This window comes from Heterodontus francisci, chromosome 15, assembly GCF_036365525.1.
Source record: "Heterodontus francisci isolate sHetFra1 chromosome 15, sHetFra1.hap1, whole genome shotgun sequence".
Classification (NCBI taxonomy): Eukaryota; Metazoa; Chordata; class Chondrichthyes; order Heterodontiformes; family Heterodontidae; genus Heterodontus; species Heterodontus francisci.
In genome coordinates, this window is record NC_090385.1 from 90,937,010 (window position 1) to 90,955,534 (window position 18,525).

At 45.9% G+C, this 18,525-nt stretch overlaps 1 protein-coding gene and 1 long non-coding RNA gene across 2 annotated transcripts in view; one reads left to right on the forward strand and one right to left on the reverse strand.

Annotated features, from left to right (window-relative positions):
- LOC137377789 (sodium- and chloride-dependent neutral and basic amino acid transporter B(0+)-like) overlaps nucleotides 1-18,525 on the forward strand; it is a 122,552-nt gene that overhangs the window by 93,853 nt on the left and 10,174 nt on the right. Inside the window, exon 13 of the mRNA XM_068047847.1 lies at nucleotides 16,834-17,004. Coding sequence (XP_067903948.1) covers nucleotides 16,834-17,004 — 171 coding nt within the window. The remainder of the gene's footprint in view (nucleotides 1-16,833; nucleotides 17,005-18,525) is intronic.
- LOC137377790 (uncharacterized) overlaps nucleotides 1-18,525 on the reverse strand; it is a 50,261-nt gene that overhangs the window by 20,742 nt on the left and 10,994 nt on the right. The window lies entirely within an intron of this gene.

Below are 18,525 nucleotides of genomic sequence, written 5' to 3' on the forward strand. Positions count from 1 at the left end.
AATTATGGGAGATTTTACCTCCCACCAAATAAACTGGCAAGAAGTGACAGGGAAAGAGTAAAAAGGAATGGAGTTTTTACAGTCTTTTCAGGACTCAGCAATTAGAAAACAGAAAGAGATGTAACACTGCTGCATCTAGCAATAGGAAATGAACCAGAACAGATAAGAGAAGTGAATGTAAGGCACATCTGGGCAATAGTGATCACAACCCAACAAGGTTTAAGATAAAGATTGCATAAGACCAAAGTAAGCAAAGACCAAAGTAACAGATTGAGAAAACAGCCACATTTGAGGGGATGAGAACAGAATTAGAGAATGTAAATGGGAAACAAATTGGCAGGGAAAGAGAGAGAACAACAGTGGGAAATATTTAAAATAGAGATCTGTATGGCTGGATTTTACCAGCCCCCCAACGTTGGGCTCATGGCGTCATGGCGGGGAGGGGGCACGCAGAAAATACCTCCAAGAGAGGCTCACCACGGGCTTTGATGCCGGGAAGATCCTGCCCCATTTTACCGGCGGCGGCGAGGCCTTGTGACGCCCCGCACTCCCACCGCTAGGCGACAGAACTTTGATTTAAATAGTCAGATAAATGTTACTGAATGAGAAATCACTTACCTCAGCCTGATGGCCATCCCACACCAATACTCCGTCTGGATGCTGGAACTCCCGCGCCTTCGGTTCTCCGTTCAGAGATCCGAGTCGTAACACTGGTGAGGAAGGGGGAGGAGTGAGGTTTTCAGGTGGGTGGGGGGCAGGGAAAACTGTTCCGATTGGTTGCGGGGATGGTGGGAAGGGATTGAGGGTCAAAGTTTATGAAGTCCAGGGGGAAAGTTCAGGGGAGGGCAATTTATATATTGATGAATAATTGGGGTGGGCTGTGGGAGAGGGGATTCAAATTGTAACTTTATTTTTTGAAGACCGGAAGCTTTAAAATTTTCAATCTGACTGAAGGGCTTGAAGCCTTTTAAAAATGGTGCTTGCTTTTGCGCAGTGGCACTGGATAATGTTGCTGGGGACAGAGTACCCACCCCCTCTACATCACCGGGGGCAGGCATTCCGCCCCCTCCATGTTAATGAGCCGCCACGTGAAATATCACAGCGGCTCCGCGACGGACATCTCGTAGGTACGTTGCGCGCTCTTGAAGCTCACTGCCGATCATCCAGCCCATAGAGTCGGGGAAATATGACTCAAAAGTTACCCACAAAAGTAACAAACTAACCAATAATGGGCTGAAATTTATGATGACAGTGTACGTAAACAATGGCGGAGCTGTCGCGATATTATGCGTGGCGGCTCATTTAAATGGTCGGGGTGGACCGCCCACCCTGATGATGTGGAGGGAGTAGGCGGTCCCTCCCCAGCAATGGCGTCAGCTGCCTTTGCACAGGCGCTGATGCCATTTTTAAAGGGCTTCGAGCCCAACATGCAATCTAATATTTAAAGGGAAGTGATGTTAAAAAATAAAGTAAATTGATCCTCACCCTCTCCCACCCCCCCAATAACCATAGAATTAACTACCTGCCCTCTTCCCCTGCCAAAACTTACCTTGTGCACCTGACCTTCCCCCAAAGTTCAGAAACTTTAAACTTTACCCCTTCCCACCATCCCCTAGACCAAGGAAATGATTCTGAAGCTGCTTCCCCTGCAACCTGCACTGAAAAACTTAACCACGTCACCTCCCCCACTCCTGCATTGGAAAGTTTACCTGCTCCCCCATCCCTACCAGTGTTCCGAACTAGTAGTGGGGAAGGGGGGATCCGAAGGCACGGGAGTGCCGGCCACCGGCACCAATATTGCTCCGGGACAGATGGTGAGAGAATAGGTTTCATTAATTCTTTTATTTAAATTTATTTGCATACGTTAAAGGTGATCCTGTCACCGAGCGGCAGAGTCCGCCACCTGCAATATTGGACCAGACCTTCCCGGTGTCGAGGCCCATGGTGGGCTTTTGCCAGAAGCATTTTCTGGCCCCCCTTGCCATGACCCCTGACCTCAGGGGGTCTGTAAAATTCTCCCCAATGAAACACATTGGATGAAGAAAGAGATAAGGGTGAAATTGAAACTAAAGAAAAATGCAGGTCCTCAATACATAGACAATAACAGAAAGGATGATAAAAGGGAATATAAAGAGGTTAGGAAAGAAGTCAAAAACAATTAGCAAAGAAAAGAGGAACTACTAAATTAAATTATCAAAGAATGCAAAAATAGAGAAATATTCTACAGTCAAATATATATAAAAAAAAGGAAATCAGGACAGAGATAGGCCTACTGAGGGATTCACAAGATACATTCACAGGTAATAACAGTGAAATGGCAGATATATTGAATAATTACTTTGTTTCAGTATTTACAAAGGACATGATATTCAAAGAAAAGATCAAAAATATGTAAAGACATTTAAGATAGAAAGTGAAGAGATAATTGATAATCTAATCAAACTGAGAGGATAAAACCCCTGTTCTGGACGGATTGAATCCACACGCATTAAAAGAAGTTAGGAAAGAGGTAGCAGAGGCGTTATCACAAGATTCAGTATAAAAGGGAATAGTGCAAGAGGACTGATGGACAGCTAATGTGATTCCTATTTAAAAAAAGCAAGACAGAACAAGTCCAGGGGACTATCGACCAGTTAGCTTAGTGTTGGTGGTATGAAAGATAATAGAATGCTTACCCAAAGCTGTAATAGAAAAACATCTACAAACTGAAAATATAACAAAGAATAGTCAGCACGGATGTCAAAACAGAGGTCGTGCTTGACTAGTCTTATTAAATTGTTTGAGCAAGTACTGAAATGGTAGACAATGGTAATGTAATTGATGTAATATATTTAGTTTTTCAAAAGCCTTTCAATTAGATATTGTACAGTAGAACCATAACTAAAGTCAGAGCATGTGGAGTCAGGGAACACACGTCAAATGGTCAGTAAGCTGGCTCCAAAATGGAAAACAGACAGTAGGGATTAAAAGTTAATCAGACTGACACAAGGAGTTGGGCTGAGACCATTGTTGTTCATCATAAGCGATTTGGACTCAGGAATCGGAAGTACAATTTCAAAATTTTTGGTTGATACAAAATTAGGAGAAATAGGGCTGAATTTTAGAAGTCCTCCACCGAGATTGGTGGCAGTCGAAATGATAGCCACCTGCCCCTGTGGGCTGCACATTGCAGAGCTGCCACGATCCAAAGTGTGATCACGTGGAGTGGGTGGCTGTCCTTTCCCAGCAGTGGCATCAGCTGCCTTTGCACAGATGCTGATGCCATTTAGAAAGGGCTTTGAGCCTGACCATTAAATTTAAATATTTAAAGCTAAAGTGAACGAAAAAATATTAAATACATTTATTTTGCTGCACTCCCAGCCCCTAATTATAATTAAATTAATTAATTTCCCTCTCCCTCACCAAAACACTTACTTTGTCCACCTGACCTTTCCCACCCCCAAAGTGCGTAAACTTTAACCTAAAACCCTTCACACCATCCCCTAGACCAATGATATCACTTTGACCAGGCTTCCCACACTCCCGCACTGAGAAACTTACCTCCTCCCACCTCCTTGTTTGCCCGGTCGGGGATCCGAAGGTGCGGGTGTTCTGGCCTGTGGCAGGAAGATCGCACTGGGATGGAAGGCGGTGGCATAAGTATAATTTGAGGCATTAATTTTAATTTATTTTAATATGTAAATGGAGGCGTCCAGTCACCAAGTGGTGGGGAGGGGGCCGCCAAAAGGCCTTGCCACCTCCGGCAATATCGGGTGCATTGCAGCCCTCTCCTGGAGGCATTTTCCGTCCCCCGCCTCAAAACCCAATGTCGGGGGGGTCTGTAAAATTCAGCCCCTCTTGATACTGAGGACAAGTATGTCAAAGTACAAGTGGTGCAGTGGTTAGCACCGCAGCCTCACAGCTCCAGCGACCCGGGTTCAATTCTGGGTACTGCCTGTGCGGAGTTTTCAAGTTCTCCCTGTGTCTGCGTGGGTTTTCGCCGGGTGCTCTGGTTTCCTCCCACATACCAAAGACTTGCAGGTTGATAGGTAAATTGGCCATTATAAATTGCCCCTAGTATAGGTAGGTGGTAGGGAAATATTGGGACAGGTGGTGATGTGGTAGGAATATGGAATTAGTGTAGGATTAGTATAAATGGGTGGCTGATGGTCGGCACAGACTCGGTGGGCTGAAGGACCTGTTTCAATGCTGTATCTCTATCTCTAAGACACGAATAAACCTGGCGTACGAGCATGTAACTGGCAAATGAATTTCAATATAAATAAATGTGAGGTGGAGCATGTTGGTGAAAAGAATAAGGAGGCCACATACTCCTTAGAAAATAAGGGCTGAACTTTACCAGCTGTCCGACTTCAGGGATCAGGGGTCGTGGCGGGAAGCCCCAGAAAATATTTCTGGGCGACGCCCGCCTCGACGCCTGATGCCAAGAAGGCCTTGCCGCCTTTACTGGCAACGAGGCCTCGGTGCACACCACCCCGCCCCCCCCCCCCCCCCCATCCCCCCATTGCACGGCGGTGGAGCCTTAATTTGCATATTAAAATTATTGCGAATACATGCTAATGAAGTTACCTGGACCGGGCAGCCGTTCCACACCGATATTCCGGCCGGTGTCCAGAAGTCCCGTGCCTTCAAATCCCCGTTTTGGGGTGTTAGGTGGAATGACTGAAATGATCACTCGACACCTCAGTAATTCAATCGCCAAATAGTCTTTATTTTTACACCGGTGAGGAGACAATCTCTACTGGTCAAAGCAGGAGACTTCTTCACCGATACAAAGATTCATGCGATATTTATCCTTTGTGTTACATTGATTACGATGCATTTCTTTAAACTTCTCCAATCACAGTTAAAGCATGTACACTTGGGCTCTGCCTATATTACTAATATAACTTTTTGACAGTTTATCCATATTTTGCTGATATAGCAGTGACCGTTGTTCCACTAGGAGCCTTTTTCAACAACATGTTTTCCTCATCTATTTTTGCGACCCTGACCCTTGATGCAGACATGTCTGTTTTCAACCATACATCATTCCTGACCCAGTGTTCCTCTTATTCTTTCCATCTGTCTTCTTTGTGATCAACAGTTGTCGAGAATTATTTTGGTTAATTGCTGTTAGTGTCAGCAGTTATCAATCCTATCGTTAATCTTCTGATTTGTAGCAACTTGGAACTAACAATGTTCAAATGTCCCCCTTCAGGAGATTCAAGGTGAGACACTGGTGGGGAGGGGGGAGGAGTGTAATTTTCAGGTTGCGAGTTGGGGGAGTGGAGAAAACTGATTCAATTGGCTGAGGGGATGGTGGAAAGGGGTTGAGGGGCAAAGAATATGAAGTTTGGGGTTGAAAGGTGGGGACCGGCAAAAAAAGGTTTTCCGGGGGGGTTGGAGATGGAAATAAACTTATTGGTTGATGATTGGGGTATGGAACAGGGGCTTTGATCTCTACTTTAATATTTTTACTGAAATGACATGTGGTCGTGACTTTAAAATATAACATCAGCTGTCAGGGCTGGAGGTCTTTTAAAAATGGTGCCGGACACCTGCCCGATGGCGCCTACGTCGTTACTGGGGACAGACCGACCACCCCTTCTTTGTCAGCAGGGATGGCTGCTCCACCCACTCCATTTAAATGAGCCCCCACACGAAATATCGCGTTGGCTCATTTCAGGTGGGGGCTCAGCGACGGTGGATCCAAACGGCAGACCGCCGAGATCAAGAACGTGCCGCCGCGATATCATCAAAAATAGTGACCGTTTATTAAGACCATTTTTAAAAAAGCAGTGCTGGAATTCATTTCTGAAGTGAAAGAATTGAAAAGTAAACAAGCTGGGGGCTAAATTTGGAAGCCCCCCAAAAAACAGGCACAAGGATCATGATGCATGATGAACACATGCCTGTTGATTCCAATGCACACAGAAGGTTAACTTTGTATTGCCTGCTCATCTCAATGATTGCAGCATCTACCCAGCACTAACCATGATTGGCTGGATGCATTAGCAAGGAGTTAAATATTGTGAGTGGCTAGCATCACTTAAAGCAAGCCTGCACCTCTTCAAGGGGGACAAGTCAGGCAGCATCTGTGGACAGAGAAACAAAGTTAACATTTCAGGTCTGTGATCTTTCATCACAACTCTTTTTTGGCAGCAGCTGTAAAGAAAGAAACAGAGTTAGTGTTTCAGAGCTTTGACTTTTCATCCTGTTAAAGGGGAGCTGCATTGTGGCTGGAGCAGGTGTTGGCAGTCATGTAGGAAGTGAATCTGAACACGAAAACAATGAAGAATGGCACAGCATGGGAGAGCGCAAGAGGAGAAGACAGCCGTGGAGGTCAATGGTCGATGTACATTAAATGTATCCTCAAATGCCACATCCTACCAAATGTACCCCAAGCCTCAGACACTGCTCAATTCATCACATCCCACCACTCACCGACCAACAATCTCTATCAATCAGGACTCAGACCAAACACCCAATCACTTCAACAAAAATAAAATACTGCAGATGCTGGAAATCTGAAATAAAAACAAAAAGTGCTGGAAATAAACAGCAGGTCAAGCAGCATCTGTAGAGCGAGAAGCTTCTCTCTCCACAGATGCTGCCAGACCTGCTGAGTATTTCCAACATTTTTTGTTTTTATAACCCATATACTTCACTTCACCCTCATGTGCTTAGCACTGCTGCAAGCCTCACCTCACATCTCACAGCTTGCACACACTGCCAGTTATTCAACCATGATGGCTACGCCACCCAAACAGATTACCCTATATCCCTCTCTGACACACTCAGGCACACAACCAGAAACAGCAGGAGTTAACTGAAGGAAAACAGGCTTGTCCTAACCTCTCATGGAGGAGACGATACCGGCCACTTTTGTGACGTGAACTGCTGAGGCTGTGGCCAGTGGTGAGGCTAAAACAATCAAAGATGATGATATCTTCATAGCCAATCCTCCTCCTCACATCCCACCTCCTCCTCATTCACACTCTCTTATTTACAAGCTGCAGATGATGTAACCATGCACCTCTTATCTTCTGCACCCTCCATGATCACAACCTTACCCTTGTGCCATTCTTCTTTCAGATACTCGAGAAGTACAAGCTGCCTAATAATTGGAGGAACAGCAAGAAGACAGTGATGTTAACAATGAACCATCATATAACTAACTACACATTCACAGTCACTAGCTCACAGACTGATGCTGTGCATCATTTAGAGAATAGATTGGAGGCAGGATCTGCATATAGTGCACTCGTCTCCTGCAGCCAGGGGGCAAGGTTAACACAGGTGCCAGCTTGCTGGAGGGTGAGATTGCACATGAGTTCTGCTGTGGAAGACTCAGATGGGGACTTTGATGGGGCAGCTTACAGAAGAATGCTGATAGATACGCACAATGACATGTTTATTGCATTGGGAATCTGCCAGAAAGCCTATGGTCAATGGCAAGGAGCACGGAGGAGTCGAGCACCAACTTTTCTCAGAGCTTGGAGCCCATTCTCTCCAACAAGAAAGTGGTGGCCAACACTGCTCGCACACTTGTGGGCCCAACCATCATGCAGCATTTGATGGCAGAGATCACAGCTTCCATTGCAACCGAAGCAGCAGCCAGCCAACATCTGAGTGCTGCAGTGGAAGCTCAGACTGCTACCATCATGGCTGTAGATTATAGTGTACAATGGGACTTGCAGGTATCACAGCACTCCTGCAATCTAACCTGCAACAAATTACTAGGATTGCTGAGGCACCGTGGAGCATGAGCCTGATGCCCTCTCTTGGAGCCAAAGCATTCATCTTTCACTGAAAGTTTGCAGTATTCCACCAGCCATGTTGCAGCCACTGGGCAGCAGTGCATAAGAGCACAAGGACAGGCAAAGGCACATGGAAGGCAGGCACTATGGGAATGCACAAGGTTGATTAACTGCACAGATTAGGGTATTATTTCATTAATAAATTTGGTTTGGAATGTTTATTTTGTGATGGTCAGTGACAGAGGGAAGGTAAAGTGTGGGACTGTTGGTGAATGGGGAATTGGGGTTTGCGGTTACTCGTATCACATTCAGATGAGTTCTTCATGGGCAGAAAGGGGCTGTCTAAGTTGCTTCCTCCCTTCCTCATTCTCATACCCCTGCTCCTTAGCTGGTGGCAAAGGCTGTGCCCTTGAGATGCCAGTTGTGCAGCATGGAGTACTGCCAAGGTGTGCAGCATGAATACTGCAAGGTCCCTCCATAATGGTCCAGGCGGAAGTGGCATTGGTCTGCATTTTATCCTGGCGATGGGGGTCCCGGCAGAAATCCTTTGTGGGCACCCTTTGTCTACTCTGCCATGCACTGGAATTGAAAGGGATTCCACTCCCTCAACATCCAGCTGGTGAGAGACCACAGGCAGCCAATAATGCAGGTCAATGCTTGGTATCCTGGCAGCCGCCATGCTGCCTTTATTCTGCAGTAATCTGCTGAGCCAACCAAAGGGCAAAAACGAGGTGACAAAGGTATCCATTGACAATAAGGCTGATGATGCCAATGTGCAATGCACCCACATGCACACACATACAGTGAAAGCCATGCTGCTGTATGAAATATGATATTGCAGACCTTCGGCATGCTGAAACAATGTGTTGCCCTGGCCCTCTGCCTGACTAGCCCTGGGTGACCCCAAACTCACTCACCTATCCCGGGGCTTCCTGCAGTACCAGCAGTGGCCCCACTCCTGGTGATGCTGCTGGTACTGCTGCACTGCTGGACCTCCGATTGGCTGGCAGTTCTGGAGGCATAAGCTCATTGCTGAAAGAGACGGCAGGAAGTTAATTGCCTGCCTGCTGTGAAATGGCTTTGGTGTTCCAGCAGTCAACAGCACCCTGCCACATGGGGACACCTGTAATGCCAGCAAAGCTGTGTGCTCAGTTAGCCTACTTCTCTCTCATAAGACAGGATGAAATGTTGTTAGCTCTCAATGAGTAGAGAGTTTCAGTGACCTCCCCTGCACAACAGTGAACGGCAAAGTACAAGATGTTCTAAATATCTCCACCTGGAAGTGGTAAGATGTATAAAAGTTCATTGCCACAGACACCTTCATAGCCATTGACAAAGCAGTCCTTACCCTGCTCTGAGGTTGCAGTTGTGGCTCCAGCAGGTGTCAGATTTGAGTGAGGACATCTTTACTGATGTGCAGACATCACCCGCATTGTCCCTCACTGAGGTTGGGGTCGAATTTCTTCCTGAACAGCCTGGGTGGATATGCCCTCTTGCTGAGATACCTCCTCCCCTCATCTTCCTCCCTCTTCCAGCAGTTTGGTCCTGCTCTGCGTGGCCTCTGTTCATTCTCCAAAGTCATACTGTATTCCAAGGGGAATGGTGGCTAGAGCACCCTTGGCTGGAGCAACTAGTTTGTGCAAATGTCTTGAAGTCAGGGAAGTGTCCGACAGCTCCCGCCACAACACTCACTGTCGACTTCAGCAACTTCAAACAACTATAGAAAGCACTAAACACTTATACAATCAATGCAACAGCCTGAAGAAATCAATGAACAACTCATCTGTAAGTAGAGTTGGAGTCAATACGACACAAAAGGAGGCCATTCAGCTCATCAAGTCTATGCTGGCTCTCTATAGAGCAATCCAGTCAGTCTCATTACTCTTGCAAGTTTATTTTCCTCAAGTGTCTATCCAATTTTCTTGTGAAATCATTGATTGTCTCTGCTTCCAGTACCCATGTAGGCAGCGACTTCCAGGTCATTACCATTGGGAAAAAAAGTTCTTCTCACACGCCCCTGGATCTCTTGTCCAAAACCTTAATGTGTGCCCTCCAGTCCTTGTACCATCAGCTTTTCATCCTTTTTTAAACCTATCGTATTCTTGTACACCTCTATCAAATCTTCCCTCAACCTCCCTTGCTCGAAGGAGATCAAACGCAGCTTCTCCAAACTAATCTTGTAGCTATGTTCCCTCATCCCTGGAACCAATCTGGTAAATCTCCTCTGCACCTTCTCAAGGACCCTCGCATCCTTCCTAAAGTGTGGTGACTGGAACTAGTTGCGGTCAAACCAGAGCTTTATAAAGCTTCAGCATAACTTTCTTGCTTTTCTGCTCAATGTCTCTTTTTATGAACCCCAAAATCCCATTGCTTTGCTAACTATTTTCTCAATCTATCCTGCCACCTTCAATGATCTATGCACATGATCCCCCAGCTCCCACTTTCCCTGCACACTCCTTGGAACAGTGCCAATTGAGTCGATGTTTCCTCTCCCTATCACTCCTGCCAAAATGCATCAACTCACACTTCTGTTTTCCATCTATCACTTGCCTGTCCATTCTGCTAACCTATCTATATCCTTCTGCAGTGGATTTGTTTCAACGTCACTGTCCGCCATACCTCCAAGTTTGGTATTGTCAGCAAATTTTGAAATTTTACTCTGCATTACAATATCCAAGTCATATATAAATATACACAATCTGCACTAAGGTAGGTGTGGGTGTGAAGAACACTGGGCAGATCGCACCTCCTTGTGATGACGAGGTCTATTTGGTGCCAGACCTTGGGCGATGCAATGATACCTTGTGGTGATGTCTGCATTGGAAGAAAGTGTTGTTGATGCAGAGTTCATTCAGGGCACAAAGCTCAAGAAAGTGTTGTCAATTATCATTGATCTTGCCAACCCCATGACGACTGAAGCACGTTGGCCATGAATAATTGTCTGCCCCAACACGTGCGATGAAGTCACCCGGGATGAATAGCCTCTTACCATCTGGGATAGTCTTCAGAACGTCACCGAGGGAGTCATAGTCAAAGTATCACCCTAGCAAAGGCCCTCCCCTTGGCACTAAGGAGTGAGATGCCCCTGTAGAAAAGCAGAGGGAAAGCAGCTACAACACTAGCATCTATCCAGCAATGTGGAAAATTGCGCAGGTATGTCCTGTACACAAACAGCAGGACAGGTCCAAACCGGCCAAATGCCACCCTATCAGTCTACTCTCAATCATCAGTAAAGTGATGGAAGGTATCATCAACAGTGCCATCAAGCGGCACTTGCTTAGCAATAACATGCTTAGTGATGCTCAGTTTCGGTTTCGCCAGGGCCATTCTGCTCCTGACCTCTTACAGCCTTGGTTCAAATATGGACAAAAAAGCTGAACTCAAGAGGTGAGGTGAGAGTGACTGCCCTTGACATCAAGGCTGCATTTGACCGAGTATAGCATCAATGTGCCCTAGCAAAACTGAGGTCAGTGGGAATCAGGGGGAAAACTCTCAGCTGGTTGGAGTCATACCTTGTGCAAAGATGGTTGTGGTTGTTGAAGGTCAATCATCTCGTCTCCAGGACTTCACTGCAGGAGTTCCTCAGTGTAGTGTCTGAGGTCAAACCATCTTCAGCTGCTTCATCACTAACCTTCCTTCAATCGCAAGGTCAGAAGTGGGGATGTTTGCTGATGATTGTACAATATTCAGCACCATTCGTGACTCCTCAGATACTGAAGCAGTCCATGCAGAAATGCAGCAAGAGCTGGACAATATCCAGGCTTGGGCTGATAAGTGGCAAGTAACATTCATGCCACAAGTGCCAGGCAATGACCATCTCAAGCAAGAAAGAATCTAACCATCTCCCCTTGACATTCAATGGCATTACCATCGCTGAATCCCCCACTATCAACACCTTACGGGTTACCATTGACCAGAAACTGAACTGGAGTAGCCATATAAATACCTATGGCTACAAGAGCAGGTCAGAGGTTAGGAATACTGCGATGAGCAACTCACCTCCTGTCTGCCCAAAGGCTGTCCACTATCTACAAGGCACAAGTCAGGAGTGTGACAGAATACTCTCCACTTGCCTGGATGGGTGCAGCTCCAACACACTCAAGGAGCTCAACACCATCCAGAACAAAGCAGCACGCTTTATTGGCACCTCATCCACAAACATTCATGCCCTCCACCACCGACGCACAGGAGCAGCAGTGTGTACCATCTTCAAGATGCACTGCAGCAACGTACCAAGGCTCCTTAGCCAGCATCTTCCAAACCCGCGACCTCTAGAAGGACAAGGGCAGCAAATGCATGGGAACACCACCACCTGCAAGTTCCCCTCCGAGTCACACACCATCCTGACTTGGAACTATATCGCCGTTCCTTCACCGTCACTGGGCCAAAATCCTGGAACTCCCTTCCTGACAGCACTGTGGATGTACCTACCCCAAATGGACTGCAGCGGTTCAAGAAGGCAGCTCACCACCATGTCCTCAAGGGCAATTAGGGATGGGAAATAAATGCTGGCCTAGACCACATCCCATAAATGAATGTAAAAAAAAATGCTACCACCTTTGATCAACTTGCAAAATGTGCATGGGATAACACCAGGCTAACCCTTAGGACCAAGCTGATGGATTTCCAAGGTCCGTGTCCTCAGCACCTTGCTGTATGGCTGTGAAACATGGGTGATTTACAGCTACCAGGAAAAGAAGTTCACTAATTTCCATCTTATCTGTCTGCAGCACATTGTGGGTATATCCTGGCAGGACAAAATTATAAATGTGGCAGTCCTTTCAAAGGCAGAGCCCCTAAGTGTCTAAGGACTTATCAAACAGAGGCGGGTACGGTGGATCGGACACATCTGCAGGATGGAAAACATTGGGTACCCAACGATCTTCTGTATGGTGAGGTAGCCGGGGCCAGACGACCAGTGGGGCGCCAAAAGCTCCGCCTCATGGAGCCTTGTAAGCGTGACATGAAGGCCCCGAATGTTGACTATCACACTTGGGTGTCACTAGCTGGCAAAAGAGGAAAATGATGACCTATCCGATGGGCTGGTGTGCACTGCCACAATGACCAGTTACTACGGCAGCTTGGCAAAAGGCGTCATTGTCAAAAACAACAACTCATGGCGTCACTTGGCAGCTTCACGTGAAGCACTTGTGGCAGAACCTGCTCCTCAAAGATTGGCCTTCATGGCCATCAGCCAAGGTGCACCAAGAGAAGACACCCCAACTAAATGGATTGTTTGCTGCGTGTCCATCATCTTTCATAGATGGAAGGATGCCAACCTATATAAATATGCGATATAGAAAAGAACCTGGTCTGGCAAACATGTGACTCCTCTGTCACACTATGTGACTGAACCTTATTGCCATCTGAAGCAGCAAAACAAACCAGAATTGCTACAATATTTGATAATAAGGAGAAAATCCGATAGACCTATTTGCAATGGCCCAGACATCAGTTATAAAACTACAGCAAACTCAGTCAGGTTGACCCTACTGATCCTCGTCTCCAACATCTATGACTAATAATCATGTTCATTGAGTTGTCTCATTGTCCAGTCAAGCAACAAACTGGCATCATCATACTCACAGAATTATACCTATCAATCAACATCCCAGATTCCTCTCACCGTAATCCCAGCAGGACAGACTCACCAGAAGTTGTGGCACAATGGTCTACAGTGGTGAGAGAGTGACTTTGGGAGTAGTTAATATTAAGTAGTTGATGATCCCTCTAAATAGCACAAGTGGGCAGGGGTCTGGTCTGTGCGAGTTTGGGAGGGCATTAGCTGGAGCATTGAGCTTCAAAATACCACCACTGGGATCAAATCAACATTACACACTGATTGACTTCCTGATCTGCCTGCTGTGCATACTTCCAGGGCATATTTACCCCTGTCACCAATATGGCATCCATCACAATTCACCCCACAACTGTGCATGCACTGTGGATGCTATTTTGAAGCTCGAAACTATTTGGCCTTTTCCTCTGTTCTCCAAGCTTGGTTTATAAAATTGTAAGAGCACAGGCCGATCTATATTTTTACGATGGTAAATGATGTCCTGGCAACTCGTCTCTTAGCAGATTATGAGCCGTTTTCTCGAACTGGGTAATTCTCAATCTGTTTCCAAACTATGTGTTGATCATACCTAGACACAAGATTCAAATTCCCTTCCCTCCACTATCACTGTAACACTCAAAACCAAGAAAAAGGATGGTGGGATAGATTTACAAAGAACAAAGAAAATTACAGCACAGGAACAGGCCCTTCGGCCCTCCAAGCCTACGCCGATCCAAATCCTCTATCTAAACCTGTCGCCCATTTTCTAAGGGTCTGTATCTCTTTACTTCCTGCCCATTCATGTATCTGTCTAGATACATCTTAAAAGACGCTATCGTGCCCGCGTCTACCATCTCCGCTGGCAATGCGTTCCATGCACCCACCACCCTCTGCATAAAGAACTTTCCACGCATATCCCCCCTAAACTTTTCCCCTTTCACTTTGAACTCGTGTCCCCTTGTAATTGAATTCCCCACTCTGGGAAAAAGCTTCTTGCTATCCACCCTGTCTATACCTCTCATGATTTTGTACACCTCCGTCTTTCTAATGAAAATAATCCTAATCTACTCAACCTCTCTTCATAGCTAGCGCCCTCCATACCAGGCAACATCCTGGTGAACCTCCTCTGCACCCTCTCCAAAGCATCCACATCCTTTTGGTAATGTGGCGACCAGAACTGCACGCAGTATTCCAAATGTGGCCGAACCAAAGTCCAATACAACTGTAACATGACCTGCCAACCCTTGTACTCAATACCCCGTCCGATGAAGGAAAGCATGCCGTATGCCTTCTTGACCACTCTATTGACCTGCGTTGCCACCTTCAGGGAACAATGGACCTGAACACCCAAATCTCTCTGTACATCAATTTTCCCCAGGACTTTTCCATTTACTGTAAAGTTCACTCTTGAATTGGATCTTCCAAAATGCATCACCTCGCATTTGCCCTGATTGAACTCCATCTGCAATTTCTCTGCCCAACTCTCCAGTCTATCTATATTCTGCTGTATTCTCTGACAGTCCCCTTCACTATCTGCTACTCCACCAATCTTAGTGTCGTCTGCAAACTTGCTAATCAGACCACCTATACTTTCCTCCAAATCATTAATGTATATCACAAACAACAGTTGTCCCAGCACGGATCCCTGTGGAACACCACTGGTCACACGTCTCCATTTTGAGAAACTCCCTTCCACTGATACTCTCTGTCTCCTGTTGCCCAGCCAGTTCTTTATCCATCGAGCTAGTACACCCTGGACCCCATGCGCCTTCACTTTCTCCATCAGCCTACCATGGGGAACCTTATCAAACGCCTTACTGAAGTCCATGTATACGACATCTACAGCCCTTCCCTCATCAATCAACTTTGTCACTTCCTTACCATTTAATTCATCTTAAAACATTCTAATACTTGGTTAGACCACACTGGGATGAGACAGGGGAAAACCGGCGTGGTCACACATCAACTATTCACGTCAGGGGCCCATTTCCTCTCTCTCCGTCCTCTACTAGTCTGATTCTGATTTCGCTGATGATCGGCGGTCGTCTGTTGAGATCCCACTTCTGACACCAAAATGTTAATCTGAGTTCTTTTTGCCTTCAGTCTGGTTCAGTAAATATACCGAGTCGGATGTGTAGGTAAAATCAATTACTTTATTTGCGCAGTCGCCAGCGGACTTACTCTGAGAACAGCGGCACTGACTCCACCAGAGTCTGTCGGGTCCCCCCCCAGAGTAAGTGAAGTTTGTGATACAGGTACTACTGTTTAAACATTAAGATTCATGCTACACCTCCTTGTTTAACCAATCAGTGCGGTACAATTCGACTTCACCCACGTGGTGACATGCAGTACATCTGTTACTGAGGTTACAATACACTCCATTCTCAATACATACTTGTTACTAATAAAATATTGTTTTGTACCAGCAAGATTAAAAGAAAACAGACATTAAGACAATTAGCAAAGGAAGAAGAGTTAGAAACTAGATACTGATTTTGATTCCCACAGATACTGCTTTTGCTTTCCACAATTGTCATAAGTCCTGAGATCCTGTAATCTCTATCAAGTCACATCATGAAGTAACACCAAGCAGCAACAGTATACAGTGATAGTGTGGCCTTTCATTCCTTATCATCACTCACACAGGGATGGCCAGCATGTCTCACAGGAATCCATTTGTTCCAAACCACAAGGAGTCACACAATCAAGTCATGAATGAACAAATGTCCTTGCAATTACCAGTGCCTGTAAGTTTAAACGATCTCTCACTCTCAGCCTTTACTTTTAACTATTTCATTGCAGTTTCTCAAGCTTTAAATCATTTCATCAGAGCTCAGCAAAGTGATTACTCCTAACTTGGCTATATTTCCCATCTAGCATAGTGCCATGCCTTTCTGCTCACTTCCACAGGATTAGTGTGCACAGTGTGGTCTCCATTATTATAAAAAATATAGGGGCACTGGAGAAAGTGCAAAAAAGATTTACAAGGATGATAATAGAACTGAGGGGTTATAATGATCAGGAAATACCGAACAGAAAATAGAAGCCTGCGGGGGGTGGGGGAGGGGGGGCGACCTGATGGAGGCCTTTAAATTTATGAAAGGTTTTGATTGGTTTGATATAGAAAAAATGTTTCTATTTGTGAGGGAGACCAAAATTAGGGGCCATAAATATAAGAAAGTCACTGATAAAGTCAATAAAGATTTCAGGTGAAGCCTGTTTACCCAGAGAGCAATTAGAATGTGGAATTTGCTGCCACAAGTTGAGACAAATAGCAGAGGAAGCTAGATAAGTACATGAGGGAGAAAGGAACAGAAGATTATGCTGATAGGGTTAGATAAAGAGCAGTGGGAGGAGACTCATGCGGAGATTAAACACCAGTATATATCTGTTAGACTGAATTGCCTGTTTCTGTGCTGTACATTATGTGTAATTCTGTTTTACCATTTAGTGATTGAAACTGAAAATAATCAAGCTGGAGATAATCGATCTCATTCTGCTTCTGATCTTGTTTTGTGTAATTATTTTAAACAGACAGTCCTGTTCTGGACATTAACAACATTCACCCCACCAACATATGGACCTATTGAGTACCCTGTCTGGGCAACAGCACTTGGCTGGTGTATGGTAATCTTCTGTATTATGTGGATCCCCATTGTGGCTATTGTGAGAGTTTTCCGATCTGAGGGCTCCACCTTGTGTCAGGTAAGGATATCTTTTAAAGATTAGGGAATAGAGTTTCTGAAGTTCTCCCAGTTCTCACTGTACCTTCAGTGATAGATCAGCGGAAAATTGGAGAAATGGCATAAACAATCATTTCAGGTTTTATGTTGGGTTTTCTGGGTATTCTAACAATCTTTTAATCCCAGTCTTAATTTATTCTGAATTGATTAATGTCTTTATTAAAATAATATCAATCAGAAAACCTAGTTGGTGAAATTGATCTCCACAGCGTTTCTGGTGCTGGCGCTATGGAAACCCCAAACAACTAAAGTGGCACCATTTGTGTGTTGGCCATTTCCGGTGTGGCCCACATGGTGCCCCATGCTGGGAAGGGTGCTCGCACGGGCGTGCCTTGCGTGTGCCAGAAGCACAGAAGAGACCCTATCATGAGGTCAAATCGCCATTCCAGCTGATCAGACACTCAATTCACGAACTTGCTCTGCATGAGCACTGAACACCAGGCTAATCACTCAGCACTGAACAGGCATTCTGCAGCATGAGGGCCACCTCCTCCCCTCTATTCGTGTTATTTAAAGCTCCAGCCACCAGCTTGCAGGGGAGGTACTTTTGATTTACGTCTGCTTAGGCAACATTAGTGGAAGTCCTGTGGATTGTGTTTGGGGGTGTCTTGGTGAGCTGCTGCGTACTTTCAGGGAGGCAGCAGGACCCAACTCTGCACCAGGTATTACAACTGTGGTTTCAGTGCCTCTGGGTCTGCAACATGACCATCAAGCTGAGCGAAGGCTGCAGAGAGAGGAATCCGTCTGAAAATGGAGGAGGAGAAGGAAGAGGGCTCCCCACTGAAAGTCCTGCACACCACAGGTTTTTAGAGATAACTTCTACCTCCACCTGACCCAGAAACAATGTCTGAGGCAATTCAGATTTAACAAGGTGACTGAACTGTGCCACCTCCATCAAACCAACCTGGAGCCTCACACCATGGTGAGGATGGCACTGCCAATGGGTATAAAGATTACAGTGGCATTAAACTGTTATGCGTTTGGTTCTGCCCAGGCCGGAGTGGGGGACATTTCCAACATATCCAAGCCCACCTCTGGAAACACATCTGGAGAGGTGATGGAGGCCATCTGTGCAGGGAGGGGGCGAATACACTGTTTTCTCCCTCAGCAGAGAGAAACAGAATAAGTGGGCACATAGCTTTGCCAGGACACTGGAATTAGGGATGCAGGGCACCATCAACTGCATGCACATGGTTCTGTGACTCTCCAGATCAACGGGAAGAGGTAAAGAAAACACAAGGCTACCGTTCCATCAATGTACAGTTGGTGTGCAACGATGCACAGAGAATCATGTTTGTGAATGCCCATTATCCTGGCAATAGCCATGATGCCTTTGTTCTGAGGTAGTTTGCTGTACCAACTTCCTCAGGCCTGTACTGAGATCCAGAGGATGGATCCTCAGGGACAAAGGCTCACCCATGTACACATGGCTCATTACTCATGCTCTGCCACTCAATCAAGCAAGGACTTATAACGAGAGCTG